The sequence below is a fragment of the Pteronotus mesoamericanus genome, unplaced genomic scaffold (genome assembly GCF_021234165.1).
Source record: "Pteronotus mesoamericanus isolate MK-2021 breed Mesoamerican mustached bat unplaced genomic scaffold, CSHL_Meso_final scaffold_125, whole genome shotgun sequence".
In the NCBI taxonomy this organism is placed as follows: domain Eukaryota; kingdom Metazoa; phylum Chordata; class Mammalia; order Chiroptera; family Mormoopidae; genus Pteronotus; species Pteronotus mesoamericanus.
The window spans coordinates 3,712,464-3,733,627 of NW_026555304.1; the positions used below are offsets into that span (position 1 = coordinate 3,712,464).

The 21,164-nt window shown below is 46.3% G+C and overlaps 1 protein-coding gene across 2 annotated transcripts in view; it reads right to left on the bottom strand.

The window, feature by feature from the left end:
* Nucleotides 1-4,295: 4,295 nt before the first annotated feature.
* Nucleotides 4,296-21,164, bottom strand: part of BICD2 (BICD cargo adaptor 2) — a 62,901-nt gene continuing 46,032 nt past the window's right edge. The window contains exons 3-8 of one of the 2 annotated variants that reach the window (XM_054588006.1): nucleotides 18,468-18,620; nucleotides 14,629-15,063; nucleotides 12,805-13,800; nucleotides 12,391-12,542; nucleotides 10,879-11,089; nucleotides 4,296-9,129 (exon numbers count right to left, since the gene is read on the bottom strand). In XM_054588006.1, coding sequence (XP_054443981.1) covers nucleotides 9,124-9,129; nucleotides 10,879-11,089; nucleotides 12,391-12,542; nucleotides 12,805-13,800; nucleotides 14,629-15,063; nucleotides 18,468-18,620 — 1,953 coding nt within the window. In that variant the 3' untranslated portion in view covers nucleotides 4,296-9,123. Of the gene's footprint in view, nucleotides 9,130-10,259; nucleotides 11,090-12,390; nucleotides 12,543-12,804; nucleotides 13,801-14,628; nucleotides 15,064-18,467; nucleotides 18,621-21,164 lie in introns of those variants that run through there. The other variant, XM_054588007.1, reaches the window with a different exon arrangement.

The window sequence follows — 21,164 nt, forward strand, 5'->3', positions numbered from 1 at the left end:
AGTGCTATAAATTCCCCTCAAAACACTGCCTTAATGCATACTGCTAATTTTGGTAAGTTGTATTTTCATTTTAGCTTTCATTTATTTCAAGTTATTTTTAATTTTTAATTAATATTTCTGTTGAGATTTCTCTGAACCACGTATTACTTATTAGTGTATTATTTAATCTACGAGTACTTGAGGGTTATTCTTTCTGTTACTGATTTCTAGTTAAATTCCACCGTGGTCTGAGAGCAGACATTGAATGATTTCTATTCTTTTAAATTTGTTAAAGTGTATTTTAAGGCTCAGAATGTGGTCCATTTTGGGAAATGTTCTATGTGGGCTTGAGAAGAATTGTATTCTGTTGTTGAATAGTCTGCAGTTGTCAGCCAATTGATAGTGCTGTTGAGTTCAAATATGTCCTTGCTGATTTTCTGACTGTTGGATCTGTCCATTTCTGATAAAATTATGGTCAGGTCTCTTAACTGAAATAGTGATTTCATCTGTTTCTTCTTGCAGCCCTCTCAGCTTTTGCTGATATACTTTGCTGTTAAGTGCACATACGTTAAGGACTCTTATGTCTTGGAGAATTGACCCCTTTATCATTATGTAATACCCCTCTTTATCCCTGTAAACTTTTCTTGCTCTTAAGGAAAAAAGTTTGTTACATCTGAAATTAATATAGCTATCACCCCCTTTCTTTTCATTAGAGTTAGCATGGTGTATCTTCTCCATCCCTTCACTTTTAAATTATATGTCTTTTATTTAAAGTGGGTTTTTTGGAGACAACCTATAATATAGTTGGGTCTTTTTTATTGGTCCACTCTGACAGTGCCTTTTAATTGATGTAACCATTAATGTTTAAAGTGATTATTGCCCTGTTCTTTCTTCCTATTTTGGCCTTCTCCCTTTCTTGGCATATCTTTTTTTTTTTTCTTTTTACTTTTTTTATTGCTTGCCCTAGAGTTTCTAAAATACATTTACAACTAACCAAGCCCACTTTCAAATAACACTATACCACTTCACAGGTAATGCAAGTAACTTATAACAAAATATTCTTAATTCTTCTCTCCTGTTGTACCATTGCTGTCATTCCTTTTACTTATACATGTCTATAATTATTAAACACATTATAGCTATTCTAAACAAACTGTTATCAGATCAAGTAACAATAAAAAGTTTTCGTTTTACCTTTACTTATTTCTTCTCTAATGTTATTCCTTTATGTTGATCTGAATTTCTGTCTTATGTAGCTTTCCTTCTCTCTGAAAAACCTAACATTTACTGCAAGGAAGGTCTACTGGCAACAAAATCCCTCAATGTTTGTTTGTCTGAGCAAGTCTTTATTCTTTTCCTTTCAAGAATAATTTCATAGATACAGAATACTCGTTTGTTTTGGTCTCACCAGTTTAAATATTTCACTCCACTGGTTTTTGAGAAGTTGGATATACTTATTTTTGCTTTGCTATAGGTAAGCTTTTGTGCCCTGCCTTCTACCCCACCCCGCCGGGCTTTAAGATTCATTTTCTGCACTTTGAGTATCGTATGCCTGTATAGTTTTATTTTGGCATTTATCCTGCTTGGTGTTCTCTGAGCCTCTTGGATCTGTGGCTTGGTGTCTGAAAATTTTGGGCAATTCTCAGTCACTGTTGGCTTCAAATATTCTTCTCTTCCTTTTGCTTTCTTCTTCTGGTTTTCCCATTTTGTGTCTATTACACCTTTTGTAAGTTGTCCCACAGTTCTTGGATACTGTTTTTCATATTTTAGTCCTTTTTCTTTTTAAGTTTTAGAAGTTTCTACTGACATACCCTCAGAGAGTCTTTTTTCAGCTATGTCCAGTTTACTAATGAGCCAACCAATGGCTTTTTAATTATTTTTTTCTTTTTTATTGACTCTAGAGAGAGGGGAAAGGAAGGAGAAAGAGAGGGAGAGAAACATCTTTGAGAAACATCGACCGGCTGCCTCCTGCATGCTCCCTGAGGACAAAACCTGCAACCCAGGCATGTATCCTGATCTGGAATCAAACCCGTGACCTTTTCAGTTTGCAGGACAATGCTCATCCAACTGAGCCACACTGGCCAGGACAGGCTTTCCTTATTTCTTACAGTGTTTTTTAATTTCCAGTTTTTTATTCTTTCTTAGATTAATCCATCTTTCTGCATGTGCTCTTATATGTTGTTTCTCTTTTCCATTTCCGCCCTCAGTGTATTAATTAAGTTATTTCAAATGCTTGGTCAGGCACTTCCAACATTCTTGCCATATATAAGTCTGGTTCTGATGCTTGCTCTGTCTCTTCAAAGTGTGGTGGGGGTTTTTCTTTTGTTTTTTGTTTTTTTTTTCATTTTATTATTCCTAAGTTTTTGTTGAAAGCCAGACTTGCTTTACTGAGGAAAGGGAACTTTTAGTGATATAACAACAAATTGGGGCAGGGGAAGCATTCTCTGGAACTGTGATTAATCTGTTTTTAGTGTCCTTGTGCCTCACACTCTTCTCTTCTTTTCACCCTTTTGGTGGTCAGGTATGGCCAGAAGTCTGGAGTTAGGTATTTTCCTCCCCCACACATTAGTCACTGTGGTAAAGTAGTTTGTCTGGAAGCTAGGCCTGGTTAGAAAGAACAGAATGCTGTAGGGTGTTTCAGAATTGCCACTTTTCCCATCTGCTGCTGGAAGCCTAAGGGTGTTTTTCCCCAGTCTTCACTGTGGGAAACTGGTAGAGATCCTGGAGGTAAAACTCACTTAAATGTGAGGTATCCCCTACATGACTGGGGCTCCTGGAGCTTTTATCTTTCATACTTGTCTACACTGAGCCCCCAGAAATTTGTTTATTACAGTTTAGGTTTTCTTCCCCAGGGAAACTGGTTATAACTGTTCAGGAAAGTTGTAATTCTCTGTACCTGTCTCTACAGTTTTGGGGGCAGTGGTACCCTGTATCCTCATGTCTATGATGGATCAAGAAGAGTTGTTTGTTTTTCCATTTGTTCTGCTTTTTACTTACTGTTTTGACAAAGTCATTACTTAGAAGCTCTTTATAGGTTGGACCAGAAATCAGAAATCCTGTTGTTAGATTTTTGATTATTGATTCAATTTCTTGTTATAGGTCTGTTATTTCCTTTGGCCCTGGCTAGGTGACTCAGTTGGTGGGAGGATCATCCAGTCCATGAGAGAGTTGCGGGTTTGAGTCCCAGCCAGGGAACATGCAGAAGGCAGCCGATCAATGTTTCTCTCATATCAGTGTGTCTCCCTCTCCCTCTCTCCCCCCCTCCCCCCCTCTCTCAAATCAATAAACATATCCTTGTGTGAGGGTTAAAAAAAAATTATTTCCTTTGGTGTCACTTTGGTAGTTGGTGTGATTCTAGTGATTTACTACTTCATTAAAGTTATCTAATTTGTTGACATTGTTATAATCTTTTTTTATTTATGTAAAACCATTAGTAATGTCTCCATTTTCATTGCCAGTTACAGTAATCTGAGTTGTCTGTTTTTTGTCTTGCTAAAGGTTTGTCAATTTCCTAGGACACTACCTTTGCTTTTCTTGATTTTCTCTATTTCATTTATCTCTGCTATAACCTTTAGTATTTCTCTCTGCTTGGTTTAGATTTAGATTATCCTTTTTTTTTTCTTTTTTTGGTGTAAAATTACTCACAGTACTATTATAACACTTGGTATTTCTATAAATTCAGAACTAATTTCTCCCATTTTCATTTGTAATTTTTGCCATACCTTGTTTTTTTCTCATGTAAAGGTCTTGTCATTTTTGCTCATCTTGTTAAAGAGCTTTTGGTTTTGTTGCTCTCCACCGCCCCCCACCATTTCCTGTTTCATTATGTCCACTCTTTATTGCTTTATTTCATTTCCTATGCTTGCTTTGGGCTTAGTTTGTTGTTCTTTTTCTAGTTTTGTAAGATGGGAAGTTAGATTATTGATTGGAGTGCTATTTGTCTTTCCTCTCATTATCTTCCTCAGCCCACTGTTATTAAGAAGTGTGTTATTTTGGCCCTGGCCAGTGTGGCTTAGTTGGTTGGAATGTCATCCCATAACTGGAGGGCAGCAGGTTTGATTCCCAGTCATGGCACATGCCTAGGTTGCGGTTTGGTCCCTAGTCAGGGCACGTACTAAAGGCAGTCGATCAATATTTCTCTCCCTCTCTCCCCTCCTCCATTCCCACCTCTCTAAAATCAATAAGCATGTCCTCAGGTAAGGATTAAAAAATAATAAAAATGCGTTGTATCATTTACACATATTTGTGAATTCTACATTATTTCTAATTTTATCCCATTGTCATTGGACAATAATGTTTGTATAATTTCTCTTCTTTAACTTATTGAGACTTGTCCTTGGCTTAAAATACGTTTTACCCTGGAAAACGTTCTATATGCACTTAAGATGTATTTTTCTGTTGTTGGTTACTAAGTTTGGCTTACGGTTCTGTTCAGGAAATCTTGGGTTAGAGTCCTACTTATTATATTTCTTTATAGTTTGTCTTGCTCTGTAATTGAAGGTGGGGTATTAAAGTCTCTTAACTATTGTATTTCAGCTATTTCTCCCTTCAATTCTGGCAGTTTTGGGCTCTATTGCTTGATGCATGTGTTTATAATTGACCTTCTAGATGGAGTTGACCCTGTTATCATTATCCGTTCTTCTTTATCTCTCTTAACAACTTTCATGTTATCTATTAGTGTAACCATTCCTGTTTTGACTACTCTTTGCGGGGAATCTATTTTTCCATTCCTGTACATTCAACTAATTTATATTATATCATTGAATCTAGTGAGTCACCTAGACATGCATAGTTCAATGATGGTGTGAGCAATCAACGAGGTTTGGTAAGTAAAATCTACTGAAGCTCTAGGTCTCTATTTTATGCTTCCATTTATATAAAGTACAGAAATAGGTACAAGTTATCTACATTGACAGATTGAGGGAGTTTTCCCTGGCAGGAAGAATGGGTGCAGAGAGTATGAGGACTTTGAGGGGGCTGCCCTCATTTGCTTTTCATTTGGATGGTGGCTGCAGTGTGTTAATTTTGCAGGAATCCAGCTAGCAGACAATTGTTTTCCCCCTTACGTGTGTGTGCTACGCTTCACAAACACTTTAGGGTAAATAAAGTGTTTTCCAGCTTAGGGGAAGGAGCCCCACCACAGGGTGGAGGACTTCACCCTAGGGACTTGGTCTTACAAAGGTAGGATCCTGAATGAACCAAAGTGAACTAACAAGAGCCAGTGTCCTTACCCACAAGAAACCTGACAAAATGACAAGGTGTAGACCTTACAGCTCTGCTGTTAGGATATAGCTGAAAGTTGAGCACAGAGGTAAACCTGATGGCAGCCCATTCCTACCAAAATCCCATACCAGGTGATGTCAGAACGTTAGCACATCTCTTCTCCCAGCACCTCACCAGGGCCAGCAGAAAGAGGCATTCCGTTAATGTGTCCCAAGAAGCACTTCTAGGAACTCTGTGGCTTTTTGGTCACACAGATGTTTCCTGTATGCCCATCTGGTCTATATGTTAGGATGCACACTTTCCTAAATGCAAACTGTTTTGGCAAAAAGCTGACTTAAAAATCACACTCCCTATGGGACCAAAGTGCAGCTCCATGGCCTAGCACCTTAGATCTTAGTAATAATGACAGTGGCAGCAAGAACCGTAATAGCAACACCCATCCATTAAGTATTTGCGGCATGCGGGATACCTAGGGCTTGGTGAAGCTTCACAACAACCTTTAAACAAAGAACTACATTCCCCAACCTACAGAGGAGAAACTGAGGCACAGTGAGGTTGTCAGCCAGGATCAGTCAGCTACCAAAAGGGGACAATTCAGCTGAAGGTGTGTTTCCAAGCTGGCACTGTTGGTTTGAGCTCTGGGAAGTAGGGGTGAAAATTGCTACAGGAAGACAAAGTAGATGGTGGAAATAGAGACGTCCCCTATTGGAGGGGAAGGTTGAATAGTCTTTTCAGCACCAAATGCCCCCTCTCTCCCACAGGCTCCTGAGATACTGCCCACTTTGGAGGCTGCCATTCCACCTGTGAAATGAAAAGCCACATGTGCAAGGACCCAGAGCACAAGTGCCTGGGGGCAGGGTGGGGGGAAGGTCTTGCCATCTGGGTTTGTGAAGATCACACACTCCAAAATGTGGGACTGGGCTGGGGCCACAATGTGCCACACAGGTGGTAGGAGCCAAGGGCCAGATGGTATCCCCATCTGGAAAGGGGCCTACCCCTATTTGGCCCACTGCGAATGTCTGCTCCTCTTTGAGGTGAGGGGGGAGGTTCCTCCAGATCTGCTGCAGGCTCTAGTCTCAAACCTCTTTCAGGGATCTGGTGGAATAATATGGGCCAGTAGGGAAGGAAGATTTTTCTAGCTACAGAGTGAGGAAAAACAGTCTCTTTGAAAAAAGTTTCAAATTGAAGATAGGTTCAGGCCACTGCTACTAAAGAGGGATGGGGATCATAGAGGAAGGGGCCAGTAGTAACCACAAGGCCAGGAGAAATCCCAGGTGAGAGGGAGGGGTCCTGGGGAGATGCCAGGGCAGGAGACTCTGGCCTCAGATGGCCTTCACCCTGAGGTTTGGGCGAAGTTGCTCAGCCCTGACTGAGGCTCAGTAGAAGGAGCGGCAGAGTATCCCAGGGACTTCCTGTTCCCTCAGCCAGGGTGTATCCCCTATACTTACCAACCATAAGCAATCACCAGAGTCAACATGCCTTGCACATATTCCTGCAGATGAATATGGTTTTTGATTACAAGTAACTTGTTGCCTGGAACTGGTTGTTCCTGGAATCAGTGAGCAAGAGTTTAGACAGCAAAGGGTCCTTTGTTATCCAAATCTCTTTACTTTCTGGTCAGGATGGTGTGAAGGCAATATGCTCTCACTGCCACAGTGCTGGGTACTCAGGACACCTGATGCTCATTGCAGGAAGCACCCCTTCCTCCTCCCCTCCCTACCAATTTGTACTGAAGGTTGCCTCCAGCTCCCACCACCAAGATTTCCAGTAGGCTGGTTCTGTTGTTCTAGGTGCTGGCATTACAGTGCATTGCCAGACCCAGTCATCTTGGGCAGGGGATCAAAGCAGCCAGAGAGAATAAGCTTTGTGCTTTATCTTTGTATTTATTTATTTGTCCTACCAACACGACCGTTCACCCAGGCCCACTGTTGCTATATGCAGTGGCTTTGAGGCCTTTTCATGCCATGTCTGTGTCTTAAGTCATGACTGATTTCTCCTTCTATTTCCTTATCTATCCTCTGCCTCGTTTCCTCAGAATCTGAAGCCATTGTTGTTTATTTGTGTGGGTCTGTGTAAAGGTTCCTTAGCAGGAAAACATGCATATGATCTTAATAAAGACAACACTCTGACAATGCATGGGGGCGGGGGGGAATACAGTACTCAGACATCATTGCAAATAAATACCCCAAATAGATGAAGTTGTAAATGTAACATTTCTTATGAATCAACACTGTAATAGAAAGTAAAAATAGGGGTCCCTACAACTAGGAATCAGAAATGCTCATTCCAGGAAACAGAACTCTTCAACTAATTATAATTTGTCTTTTATTTTGGAGGAGGGAGGACACTTGTTCTTCCTCTTTGAGTACCAATTTGCCCATTCACACAATCTCATCGAACTGGACAGACCTGGTTTGCTAAGGAGCTTTAGCAAGTTCTGTTTCCTGAAATTAAGTGATTAGTTACACCAAGCAAGAGAATATATAACATCTTTTTCTCACATTTGCAAAGAATACTATGTCTAGCCCTCACCCCACTGCATGAGGCTGACAGCACCATCTCCCCTGCTGCCCAGTGGCTCTTCACAAACATGGCATGTTACTCACACCACTTGCTTAGCTTGTCCTATAAAGTCCATTTGGTTCCCAAAAGCACACTCAAGGTTTATGTTCACTTCCGTTCCTCAGCCCCTGAATTTCCAAGGATCTGCACAGTAAAGAATCACTGACTAACAGAATTTTACACAATTGCTGTTTTCTTTCCCTCAACGAAGATGCCCAGGTTCAGGTGTGAAGATGTATGCCTTTTCACACCTATTGGTCCACACTGGCCTTCAACATTCCCAACTAGCTCTTCACTGTCCATTTTAGAGAATAACTATGCTGGGACACCTCCCTTAACTGATGAAGGCACTACTGGCAATGATTACTAAAAGGTGTTGAAATAGAACACCTTAGAATTTGACAACTGTAGAATTTTCTAAGTGTACCACAATTTGGCACTACAACCAGAGTAACAAAACAATTCCAATTTGGAATTTCACTGGTACAGTTGTATAAAATTCTGTTAATCAGTCATGCTTCACAACATCTTAAAACCCAGAAAATTCTGGTATGTGTAGGTAATACTAGTCATTCAATAATTTATATTTTTTGTTTTCAAGTGCCTATAACTGTTTAACCAGAACAAAGGTCAAGTTTTCTTCTTGTTACATCGAACTATTCCTAAGAATAATAATACAATATGAAAAACCCCAGAATCAGAAAACCCTGGATTTCTTAATGAACATGGCATTTAAAAACTGTTAAATTTCAAACGTGAACCACAATGCCGTATAATCGAAAAGGCTGCTGAACCACAGCATGGATATTTAGCCAAGCTCCTTGCCGGGTCAAAGGCTTTATCTAAACATTCTAGAGCTGCACACTAGCTGATGCCACAAGCTGATGTCAGATCAGCATGTCAGGAGCTAAGACGTGGTGCTACAGAACAAGACAGACCACGGCACTGGAGACCATCTCTATGTGAGGAATTAAGGAATCAAATATAATATCAAAAATATTAAAAGTGCACAGGTTGATCAAATGAAAAAGGAGTGTCTGTAATAGGGGGACCCCAGTGGTGAGCGATTCTAGCGGGTTCCTAAGTGAGCCTGGTGGCTGCTGTCCCAGCAGGTTCTTCAAGCACTTGTACAAAGGCCTTTCCAAGCAGCGGCGGCTGGCTTTCTGAACATTAAAGCTTTACTCCTCTGCCATTAAAAACTCAGGAATGCTATTTTGAAAAGAATTGCAGTGGTATATCCAAAAATGTTTCTAAGTGGACTTTTAGGCTGCCCTTCCTTCCTCTGCGTGGGCCCACGGGAGGGGAGGGGAGGGGTTGCAGTGTGACAGGGCCGGTGGCTGAGTTCTCCCGGCAGCTAATCTACAGCTGAAAAACGGGAGAAAACAAGACAGCGTTAGAACCAGTCACCTGTTGGGTAACTAAAGCTCTTGCCGAGCTGTGAGCGCGTGGGTGTGTTAGTCAGCAGCAGAGAAGACTTGCGTATGTTAAGGAAGCCTCCAGCTCCAAGTACCTCATGAAGATAAAAGTATAGAGGAAAGCTGCATGCTGGGCTCAGCTAGGGGAGCAGAAATGGTGTGTGGAGCCCAGTTCTCCAGAAGTCCTGCCTGCACAGGGGTAGGAGGGAACTGACTCCTTCCTTCTCTAGTAGGAGGGGAATCCAAGACCAATATCCCACCAGCAAAGCAGTCCAAAGCCATGGACAAACATGCAGAGGGGACAGGTGTGCCCAACCCACACCTCTCCACTCCCGTGGTTTGCAAAACCCAAGGTGGTCTATGCAGCATCTGGAGTCTGGTGGGACTTAAGACACACTAGGGAACCAAGGGGAAGGGTGGTGTTGGAGTAGACACCTGTGTAAGAGAGCAATGTAACCCCCCTCCCTAGGCCACAAAGAATCCTTCAGGGAGAGGACTGTAGCCTCATACCTGGTGGCCCTCATGGGGTAAAAGGGAGATAAACACTGAGAAAGGTCCTGTTTCCACATGCATCAAAGCTCTGGTGTGGATACAGCTGGCAACAGGAGGAGCCCACAGCTGCCTTTCCTTTCTGTCACCATCCCTGCAATTACACTGATTCAGAAGAACCACATCCCTCTCAGTGAATCCTCAAACTGGCACTGGGCCCACACAAGTCTCCTTTCCCACATTGGGCTTGGCCTCAGCTGCAGCTGGGGATTTTCAAAGTACTGTTTCTTAGGGTCTAAAAGCCCCTCTTGGAGGAAGGCCTGATTATGGACATAGGGTGGAGAAACAGCTCTGAAAGCTTGGGACCCCCTAAATACAAAGGACAGGCTTCCCCCAGGGACACGAGTCTAGTCAGGCACTTGGGATTTTTCTCATTGGAAAAACCCCAGGCTGTGGGCCTGCTAATATGTCACCTCACTGGACACCAGACCAGTGAGGAATCTCAGAGAAGCCGAAGTTTTGAGCTCTGGTCTCAGAGTGTAGCAAGGTGTGACTGTGACCACTGCTCAGATCATGTGTACATCTGAGCTGGAGGATTCAGGGCTGCTCTTTCTCTGGGTTTAGGGGAGAAATTCTATCCTTTTCTCCTGAATAGAATTTGTAGTGAGATGGTGCACAAACTACAGAGTAATCCTCTGTCCTCTGAGGCAGCAGCTGGAACCCAGCTAGAACCTCTTAACACTGCTCCCTGGGTGCTGGGGCAGCACAGCTACTTTAGATGCATGCAGGTTTCATCAGCAGAGCTGATGACACCTGGACCCTGGGAAGTCGTATTTTCCCAAGGACTAATGGCTCCAACCCCACCTTGACCCCCACCCCCACCCCAACAAGAGAGCAGCTGCTGTGAAGGGTGGTCCCAGGGGATGAGAAGCAGACACCTAGCTTGCACTGTCCAGGTGGAGCAGCACACCATCTCAGCTAAATCCTTCCTTCTGTGCGTTAGTCATGGTTAAGACCAGCCTAGCACCGCGGTCCCGCTGCTGCTGGGTTAGTTGAGGTGAAGCAGACAGGTGGCAGCAACAGGTTAGCTGCGGTGTGCAGCCCTGAGGCCCTAGTCGCAGCAAATGTTATACTTCTCACCACAGAGCACCTGGGCAGCGAGCCCAGTGCCCTCAGTCCTGTCGCTGGCACAGGCGCAGGTGTGACTTACACTAGGGGTGCTGGGCTTGGCTTTGGGGGTAGCCTTTGCACGGCCCCGTCGGGTCTGCTCATGGTCCAGCTCAAGCAACTCCAACCGCTGGGTCAGTGCTAGCTTCTGCTGGATGGCCATGCGCAGCAGTGAGTTGAGTGTCTTCTTCTCATCTTCAGCAGCTGCCAGCTGCCGCTGCATCTCATCCAACTGCGTGATGTACTCGTCACACCTGTGGGGACATCAAAGGTGAGAGCATGGCTGAAGGACCCAGGCAGGGGACATGAGCACTGGTGAGGGGACCTCAATGGGGCCCCTCTGCTCATTGGGCTGGAAGAAGAGGCCCTGCCCCCCTCAGCAGTCTGGCTTTCCCTGGGAAGGACTCTATGAAGCTGGTTTTCACTGAGGGAGGCAAGGCCTTCAGGTAACCCAGGGGCAGCTGGTTAGAGGCAAGACATTACCTGGCTCTCAGAATATAGGGGTAAGTCCAAGGAAAGGACTTTGTTTTTCCCAGATTAGCACATCCACCCAGGAGGTGTTCAGTAAATCTGCACCAAATGGTGAACCAAAGCCTGGGAAGGGTTCATGTAGGTGTGTGAACAGCCCATTTTAGCTTCTGCTTAACTGTGACATGTGACCACACCCCCACCTGAATATGGAACTGGGGGACACAGAGCAGCACACCCAGGGCCTGTATCCAGAAGCACAGAGTGGGGCCTGGGCAGAGGGGGTATTAGGCATGCCTGCCTGCCACAACTCTCCCTTCTCCAGGGCCCAGGGCCAACAGTGAATTTTAGCTCTCGCCCAGAGACGAATGGGTTTGTGATCTCAGCTCCATTGGAGAAGTCAGATCTTTAAAACAAGCTGAGGAAGTGAGGGTCAACATATCAGCGCTGAGGGACTAACAGATCCTTCCCAAGCATTCTGCCCAAGACAGGAAGCTTCTAAGAAGCCTGGAACTAACTTTGTCTTCTCCCTTCCCCTCTGGGAAGTGGGATCACCCAGCACCTCACCCAGAGTGAGGAAAAGCAGTTCCTGAGCTCAGTTGCTACCCCGCTTATCCTGGGAATACACCTGGACCATCTAGGGGCCATCCAGGACCTGCCTGAAGCCAGTCAGCAGATAGCACCATGCCCCACTGGGTAGCAGAAACACCAGGAAGCTGTCAACTTCCCCACAGGCCCATAGCTTTGCTTCTACCACCACCCTCCACGCCCAACCCCCCAACCCCAATCTCTGGCAGTGTTGGGGGTACTAGGAGCGGGGAGGGTTGGTGGTAAGAAAAGCCTTGCTTCTTAATTCACAAACTTCCATCCAAGTTCTGGGTAACAATCCTCATTTGGCCCTAAAATCTACCTGTGTAACCTGCTCACCAGCAGGCTGGCCACTAGGGAGCCCCAGCTTCCTCAGCTTACATGTATAGTGGACACAACCTGTGCCCTCTGGGTTTTCACAAACAGCAAAAATGGCACATCCCCCAGCACCAAGCTACAGGGCCACCAGTTAAGCAGCAACAGGAACAGTCAGTGTTACCTGGTGGCAAACATGGCACGCAACGAGGAAAAGGTGGCTGCATCCTCCTTGAGGGCCTTGAGCTCATTGCGTAGCTTCATCATGGTCTCAGTCACCATAGCTTTCTCATTCTCATACTTGCTCTTCAGGTTGGCAAGGGCCACCTCAGCTGTCTGGGGGTCAAAGACACACAGGGTGCATGGGTAGGGAGAACGGGAGGGGCCTCCCTGTTACAGGCCAAGACTACAACCTGCCTGGCCCCTCAGCACCCAGCTCCTCCCGACAACACTGAGTTGAGGCTCTCACCTCAGGCAGCATGAACAACATGATCCACAATCTGAGCCCTGAGCTGACCTGTGATGACGTAGGCCCTGAGGTGCTGGGGAGAGTAAGGAGCCCCCACCAACCTCCCACTGGACCAAGCACAGTATGCACCTGCTTGTTGGCTTTGAGCACTGTGCGCAGTGTGGTGATCTGCTCCCGCTTGGTGCTGAGCAGAGACTTGAGCTTGAGGATCTCCTCCATAAGTGCCTCCCGGTCCTTATCTGTGGCAGGACCCAGCTCCTGTGAGGCCAGGCGCTGCCGCGACAGCTCCGTGGTGCGGTCCACAGCTGCCTGCAGGTGCCTGATCTGGTCACGTATGATGGCAATCAGGTTGTAGATGTTCATAGGTTCCCGGCGCGGATCACTCAGGGGTGAGGGTAGCGAGGGGCTGCTATCCCCAGCCCCAGCCTCTGCAGCCAATGGTCCTTTGTGCAAGACTGGTGAGCGGTGCCCGCGTGCTTCAGGGCTGCAGTGGCCGGCGCCGGCTGGGCCTTCACGGTAGTAGTCCAGCACAACACGGGTGGGTGTCTCATTGTTACACATGCACACGTGGTGGTAGAGGCTGGCCAGCTCCTCGCTAAAGGTCACCAGCTCATCCTGGGCCACACTCAGGCTGCCTTGTGTCTCACCCGCAACATCACTGACCTTCTTCAGTTCTGTCTGCAGCCGGGCCAGCAGCTCACGGTCCTGGCAGCTGGCCTTCTCCAGCAGGGACACCTTCTCAGTAAGCGCCTGGCTCTCGGCCTCATGTCGGCCCTTCTCCTCCGCATGCCAAGCCTCGCTGGCTTCGTGTGCACTGCGTAGGGCCTTCAGCTGCTCCCGGAGCTCACCAGCCTCTGCCAGAGCCACACGGTACTTGCAGGCCAGGATCTCAGGCCCATTGATGTCCACCTCATAGTAGTCACCATCCTCATGGCTGTCGTGCTCCTTCTCACTGTCCAGGGCTGTGCGCCGCTCCTTGCCAGCCTGCAGGCGCTGCAGAGTACTCAGGCTCTCCGTGAGGCGGTTCACCTCCTCACGCTGCTCTGACAGGGTCCCCCGAGCCTGCTCCAGCTGCTTCTGTGCGTCCTGCAGTGTTGCTAGCAGGCCTGCCTTCTCCCGCTCCATCTGAAAAGGCATAGAGCGGCATAGAGCGAGCCTGTCAAGAGCCTGCAGGGACCCCCAGACAGTCCCAGTAATGACCCCACCCATCTCCCTGTTGGCCTGTCTGTGACACTGTCGGGACAAATGTCTCAGGGACTGGGCAGTTCTTACTAAATGCTGTTGTTGCTATATGTTACAATGTAGCACAGTATTTTGCAGAAACAACTGTAAATTAAGATGAGTTTGACAGGAGCTGAACAGGATAAATGCCTGCAAAGAAATCAATGTGTAATTGACCAAATAATGCATATAAGCAATAGCTAAGCCTCCCTTCTGGGAGGGAGGCAGAGCTTCGGATATGAATTCCGTCTCCTTTAATTGCTGCAAGTAAATAAAACGATTTTGCAGTAACCCTGTCCCCGAGTTCAGTAACATGTCTGGGTAGGGGTGCCATGTGTGGGGCCATTGTTGGTCACCCCCCGCCCGGAGGCTTGGGAGGCCAGGTGCGACCCTCCTCAGAGACATGCAAATTGAAGGGCCACGGTACAGACCCTGGGATTCCATTCAGTCGGGACACAAAATCCTGATGTGAAGTGCCCACAAAAGAGAGAGAGGAAGACTACAAGTGGGCACCACAGAGGGAACATAACAACACCTTGGGCAGCACTGAGACTTCAATCTCATAAGCAGGAGCCCACTACTCTGGGTTCCTCCTACCTGTAATGCTGCAGTTCCACTTACGTAGCAACACAGTTTAAGATAAATATGAGATAACGTAGGTAACATCAACAAAGTGTTGTCGGGGGTGGGGCAGAAATAGAGGTGGACCTCCCTGCCTGCCCACCCACTCACCTGCATCAGCTGCTGCTTCAGCTTCTGGATCTCGGAGAGATTAAGCTCACTGAGGAGGTCAGACACGAGGCTGGGGCAAGGCGGGGCCAGGCTGTCCTTGGTGGGTGTGGAGGTCTTGTTGTCCAGTGGCAGCTTGGCCAGACAGCTGTGCTCAAAGCCATTGGCCAGGGTCTCAGCATCATCATTGAGCTTGAGGCCTTCCAGGGAAACATGAAGCTGACTGGTATAGAGGGAGTCATTGATGCTCATATAGTGTGACAGCTCCTTGCGCAGGCTGTTCTTCTGCTCCCTTTCCGTCTTCAGTGTCTCCAATGCCTCCTCCAGCTGCCTCTCTGAGATCTCCTTGAGCCGGATGGCATCCTCCAGCTGGCTGTTGAGGTACTCCGTTTCTTCCTCCAGACGCTTGATCTCATGCTTGAGGCCCTCAAACTCCACCTGAGAAAAAAAGGATGATCCTCTTCTAAGCCTGAGTGATCAGAAGGAAGCACCAGCATGCTGACTCCATGGCTGAGCATGAGGTGTGAACAATCAGGACAAGTGTGCATAGTGTGTGAGCAGTGCAAAAGCCAGAACGCATCCACACTGAAAATTTGTTAGATGATGTAGTATGTTACCAACTGTATAATGATCTGAAATTCTACAAAACTACCTAACATTAATCGTTAACTAAATATTTTAACATAAAGTATGTATCTAGATGTGTGGTATAACCATTAATTCTAAACGTATTTCAAAAACAAAGAAACTGCAATTCCTACTGAAGCAGGATTTGCCATAGCCACTCCACACCCACACCTATAGACGCCCAAGCAAATGGGAGAGGCTGAATCCTGCTGCAACTGTATTTGCAGATAGACGAAGAAGAAGCAGGCAGCTTCCGGCCAAGATGGAGGCATAGGTAGGTACACTTTGCCTCCACGCACAACCAAAAGAAGGATATCAACAAATTTAAAAACAAAAAATAACCAGAATTCCCAGAATATCGAGCTGTGCAGAAGTCCAACAACCAAGGAACTAAAGAAGAAACATTCATCCAGACTGGTAGGAGGGGCACAGACGGGCAGCTGGGGCAGAAAGGATACATGGCCAGGCGGCAGCAGCTAGAGGACCAGGCGGCCAAGGTGGCAGCTGGCAAATGGGGCAGTTGCACATTTGTGTGTGGATAAACCATGAGGAACAGCTGGGGAGGGACAGACCACACAATCCAGGACTCCAGTGAGGGAAAAGAAAGCCTCAAAACCTCTGGAGGTAAAACGTATGGGTGTTGCAGCAGCAGGAGAAACTCCCAGTCTCGCAGAAGCATTTGTTGGAGAGACCCATAGGGTCCCAGAACACACACAAACCCACCCACTCAGGAATCAGCACTAGAAAGGCCCAATTTGCTTGTGGGTAGCAGAGAAAGTGACTGAAAGCCCACAGAGAGCTGAGCAAGTGGCATTGTTCCCTCTCAGACCTCTCCCCTCATACAGTGTCACAAAGCAGTGACCTGGGTAGCCCCTCCGCCCCACCCCCACAAATACCTAAGGTTCCACCCCTCCCAACATAACAAGCGTGCTGAGACAAAGAAATGTGGCCCAAATGAAAGAATAGATCAAAGCTCCAAAAGTAAAACTAGGCAATAAAGAGATAGCCAACCTATCAGATGCACAGTTCAAAACACTGGTAATCTGGATGCTCCCTGAATTGGCTGAGTATCATCACAAAATGGAGGAAAAAGCAAAGGCTATGCAAAGTGAAATAAAGATATGAAGGGAACCAACAGGAAGGGAAGGAAACTAGGACTCAAATCAACTGGGAGCAGAAGGAAGAAATAAGCATTCAACCAGAACAGAATGAAGAAACAAGAATTCAAAAAAATGGAGAGAGGCTTAGGAACCTCTGGGACAACTTTAAACAATCCAACATCCAAATCATAGGGGTGGCCAGAAGGAGAAGAGGAAGAGCAAAAAATTGAAAACTTACTTCAAAAAATAATGAAGGAGAACTTCCCCAATCGGGCCAAGGAAATCGATTTCCAGAAGATCCAGGAAGCTCAGAGAGTCCCAAAGAAGTTGAACCCAAGGAAAGCATACACCAAGGCACATTATAATTACATTACCCAAGATTAAAGATAAGGAGAGAATCTTAAAAGCAGCAAGAAAAAAGGATACAGTTACCTACAAAGGAGTTCCCATAAGACTACCAGCTGATTTCTCAAAAGAAACCTTGCAGGCAAGGGGCTGGAAAGAAGTTTTCAAGGTCATGAAAGGCAAGGACCTACTTCCAAGATTACTCTATCCAGGAAAGCTATCGTTTAGAATGGAAGGGCAGGTAAAGTGCTTCCCAAATAAGGTCAAGTTAAAGAAGTTCATCATTACCAAGCCCTTAGTATATGAAATGTTATAGGGACTTATCTAAGAAAAAGAAGGTCAAAAACTATCAACAGTAAAATGACAACAAACTCACAACCAGCAACAACTGAACTTTAAAAAAAAAAACAAGCAGCAGCTAAGCAAACAACTTGAACAGGAATAGAATCATAGAAATGGAGATCAGAAGGGAGGGGGAAGGGGAAGAATGGGGGAAAAGGTACGGGGAATAAACAGCATAAATAGTAGGTACAAATAGGTAGGGGGAGGTTAAGAATAGTATAGGAAATGGGGAAGCCAAAAAAACTTATATGTACGACCCATGGACATGAGCTAAGGGGGGCAGAGGGCGGGGGTAATGCTGGGGAGTAGGGTAGTGCAGGGTGGAGAGGAATAAAGGGGAGGAAAAAAATGAAGAAACAGTACAACTGTAATAGCATCATCAATAAAATATATATTTAAAAAAAAACACACAGGCAGAAACCTGTGCTTGATATGGGGAATCAGAGTCTATGTGCAATTTAACAAAACATTTCTAATTATTCTGTAATATTTGCACAAAATATAAGGAACAAGCCACTCAAAGGCAGAGTATATCTCTGATGGTTGCAGGCCGGGGGAGGGGGATTCCTGGGAGGGGGGTGGACTCTACCACATGCTACCCAGGGCCAGAGGGTGAGGTCTCCCTCTCCTCAGGACCCTTGTGTATGACCAACAAAACGTCACAGTAGTCCTTCTATGTGACCAGAGGTGCAGCTCCTGTCCCTGCATTCTTGGGGAGAAGTGTGCTTTCCGCTGGCTTTTGCAAAAACAGGTTCTGTAAACACATGGGTCCATACTCCCCTATGCAGAATTTAAACTGGGAAAACGGCATCCCCAGTTCCCACCCTGTGGAGGTGTGGCTCCTGGAGAGGTAGGTCACAGGGGCAGGCACTGAGGGACGTGACTGACCAGAATCACCCTGTTGTCTTGCCACAGGTGAAGGTGACCCTCCTCATCCCACTCACTGCTAAGATTACTTGAGGGCAAGAGTTAACAGCTTGAACATCTCCACACTGCTCCTCAAGGAAGGCCCACTGGCTTCACCCAGAGGGTCACTCAAGGCCCAGGACCACACAAAATCAAAAGAGACTGGCAAACATGAGAGAGCAGGAGGGATGAGCATGCCAACAGTTCCAGGGTACCATAGGACATAGGATATCTTGGCGTTCCTATCAGCACCTCAGAGGGGACTAAGCTAGATACCCAGCCTCTGGAGTCTTTGGTGTCACCTCTTCATCAGCTCCTGTATTTCCCCCATTTTTTCTGGCCAAGACATCTTGGCCAGGCCAATGTCAGCCAACACTAAACCTAGAGGCCTTGTTATGGTCATGGGGCCAGACCCTGCCACCACAACCACCTGGTTCATAACAGTGTGGCCTTCTGACCACACAAAATGGCAAAGTGAGGGAGTGCGAGGACCATGGCCCAGAGCCCCGACCAGACACTCACCTGGTTCTGCCTGAGCACAGACACCTGCTTCTGCAGGCTGATGTTCTCCTCCTCCAGCTCTGAGTAGTCCTGCAACAGGCGGGCCTCCCGGAACTTGTACTCCTTGATGTCATCCCGAAGACGGCCCCGCTGGAGCTCCACATTCTGATTGATCTGCCAGAGGAAGGCAGGTATGAGCAGCCTGTCCCAGCTGGCCCTGCCACCCTTGGCGTTCAGTGGCTCAGCCTACTCAGGCCAAGTGTGGCTTGCTGGAGGGGAGCTGGGGCCCTGGGCAGTGTGGGGTAGAGATGAACAACAAACAGCCTCAGCTGACTCTGACTCGATGTCTTCATCTGCAAAATGGGTTACAATGGTATAGTGCAGTGGAAACTGGCTGCAGCTGCTCCAACAGTTCTGCAGTTACCACCTGACCTGGCAATGCTGCTCCTTGGAATACACGTCAGAGAAATTATTAAAACACAAACTAAAAACCAGATAAACATATGTGTTACATTCATATAACTGACACATACTCTAACAAAAGTGAACTTCAAAAATGTTATGAAAAAAAAAAGATAAAAGAGGTCATGCACTGTATGATTCCACACATATGGAATGTCCAGAAAAGGCAAATCCAGAGATAGAAAGTAGATCAGTGGTTGTGGGAGGCAGGGAAATGGGGGGCGGGGCGGGAGGGCAGTGACTGCTAACTGGGCTTCTTTCTGGAGTGATGAAATGTTCTAAAGCAGCTTTGTGATGGTACATAAATCTAAACATACTACAGCACTCTCAATTGTACACTTAAAGTGGTTAAGTTATAAGTATGTGAACTATCTCAATAAAGCTGTTACAAAATTGTTCCTGCCTCCAGGTTGCCTTGAGGGTTCAGATGTCCTGCACAGAGGAGGCTGCCGCTGGCAACGTGTGCCAGAACCTGGGTCCCTGGGCCCCAGATTTTGCAACATTCTGGGGTCATCCTGTACCTGATGGATATTTAGCAGCCCCCTCCCCTATTTTAACAACATAAAATGTCTCCAGACATGGCCAATGTCCCTTGGGACAGAACTGTCCCCTAGACAAACCATCTCCCCTCACCCTGTTGCTCCAAGTGGACTCCCTGAATATCTGCAAAGATCTGGTACTCCCAAGCCTATGCCACCCCACCTTGGTCCTGGGCACCAGCTGGGCCCCATGCTCACTTTGCTTTCTCTCAGTACACTGGCCTCTTCACTGGTGCTGAGGGTTCTTGTGATTGCATCCATGTGCACACCTTGCAGGCCAAGATTCCAAGGTTCCATGCAGCCACGCACAAAATAGTAACGTGACATTAGTAAAATGAAATAGAACCAAAAAGAAAGAGCAAAGGAAAACAACAGAAGCGGGAGAGTCATCATGTACAGCTAGCATTCACAAATTCTTACTGCCAAAACCTCCAGCAAATGGAAGGACCTAAAAATATCAGTGCCTGAGGGCCAACATCACAGAAAGTAGACACCAAGCTACTGCCTAGAGAAAAGGCCCCCAACCTCAGGAAGTAAAACTCCTGGTAAATGAGCAAAAATAAGCATGAGGATAGTGAGTGGCAACATGAGTAAACACAGACTGACTCACTTCCATTTATCTGAAGAGGCTGCTGGAAATCCCTAGCAAAGTTCACATGCAACCTTGCCTCTGCTCATCACCCACTTACAGCCTGACCAACTGTGATGGTAAATTTCGGAACCAATTAAGCTAGGTCCCAGCATCCACATATTTGCTCCTGCACCAGTCTAGATGTCTGATATTTTTCAGATGAGATTAACACTGAAGTTAGCCAACTTTGAGCAAACCAGATGACCCTCCCTCGTGTGAGTGGGCCTCACCAATCAGTTGAAAGGAAGGGAAGGAAAAGGGAGGGGAGAGGGGAGATAGATTTCGGGTGGGAAGATTCATTCAAAAAAAGGAGCATGTGGAAACACCATTCCTTTTGATCTGCCCTTTCCCCACAGGGTCTGGATGTCCTGGGCCCCAGATATTAGGTACAGTAGGAGAGGAGGGGAAGAGGCTCAGGCCTGTCAGTGTCAGGCCCCACACCAAGCCCGCACCACTCCCCTGGCAGGAGGGGGTGTCAACTGGGTAGGAAGAGGACAGGGCATCACAAGATGGGGACCTGAGGGCACAGACTCCGAAAGATGTCTGACGCTAGACAGCAAATGGAGACCAGGTAAGCCACCTACATCTATGATACTTTTGTGTGGGAGAAGAGGTTCCTGCCACAACATTGAACTAAGCTGGCAGAGGGTGACGGTGATTTTTCTTTGGGTGTCTTAAACCAAAGTTTACGTGCCTTCTTCAGTTGTACAGATTTTTGTTCTTCAGCTCTTGAATCTATGTAGTAATTGTAATGACAAATATTTAAATAGCCTTTTTGATTGTTAAATAAAAAGATTCCTTTCCTTTCCAGAGAACTGTGTCTGGAGTTTTGCCAGGTAGGCAGCAGGGATAGGACCTCTCCTTACTGGCTGGGTTCAGTAACAGGAAGGGTATGAATTTGGGGGGCCAGAGGGTAGATCATTACTGGTTTAAAGGTGTTCCCCCAAAAATATGCTGAAATGCTAATCTCTAAATTCTGTGAATGGTGCAGACATAATCAAGTTAACATGAGGTTGTAGAGGTTTAGGGTAGGCCCTAATCCAACAACTAGTGCCCTTTCAAGATTGAGAGTTGGAGATAGGCACT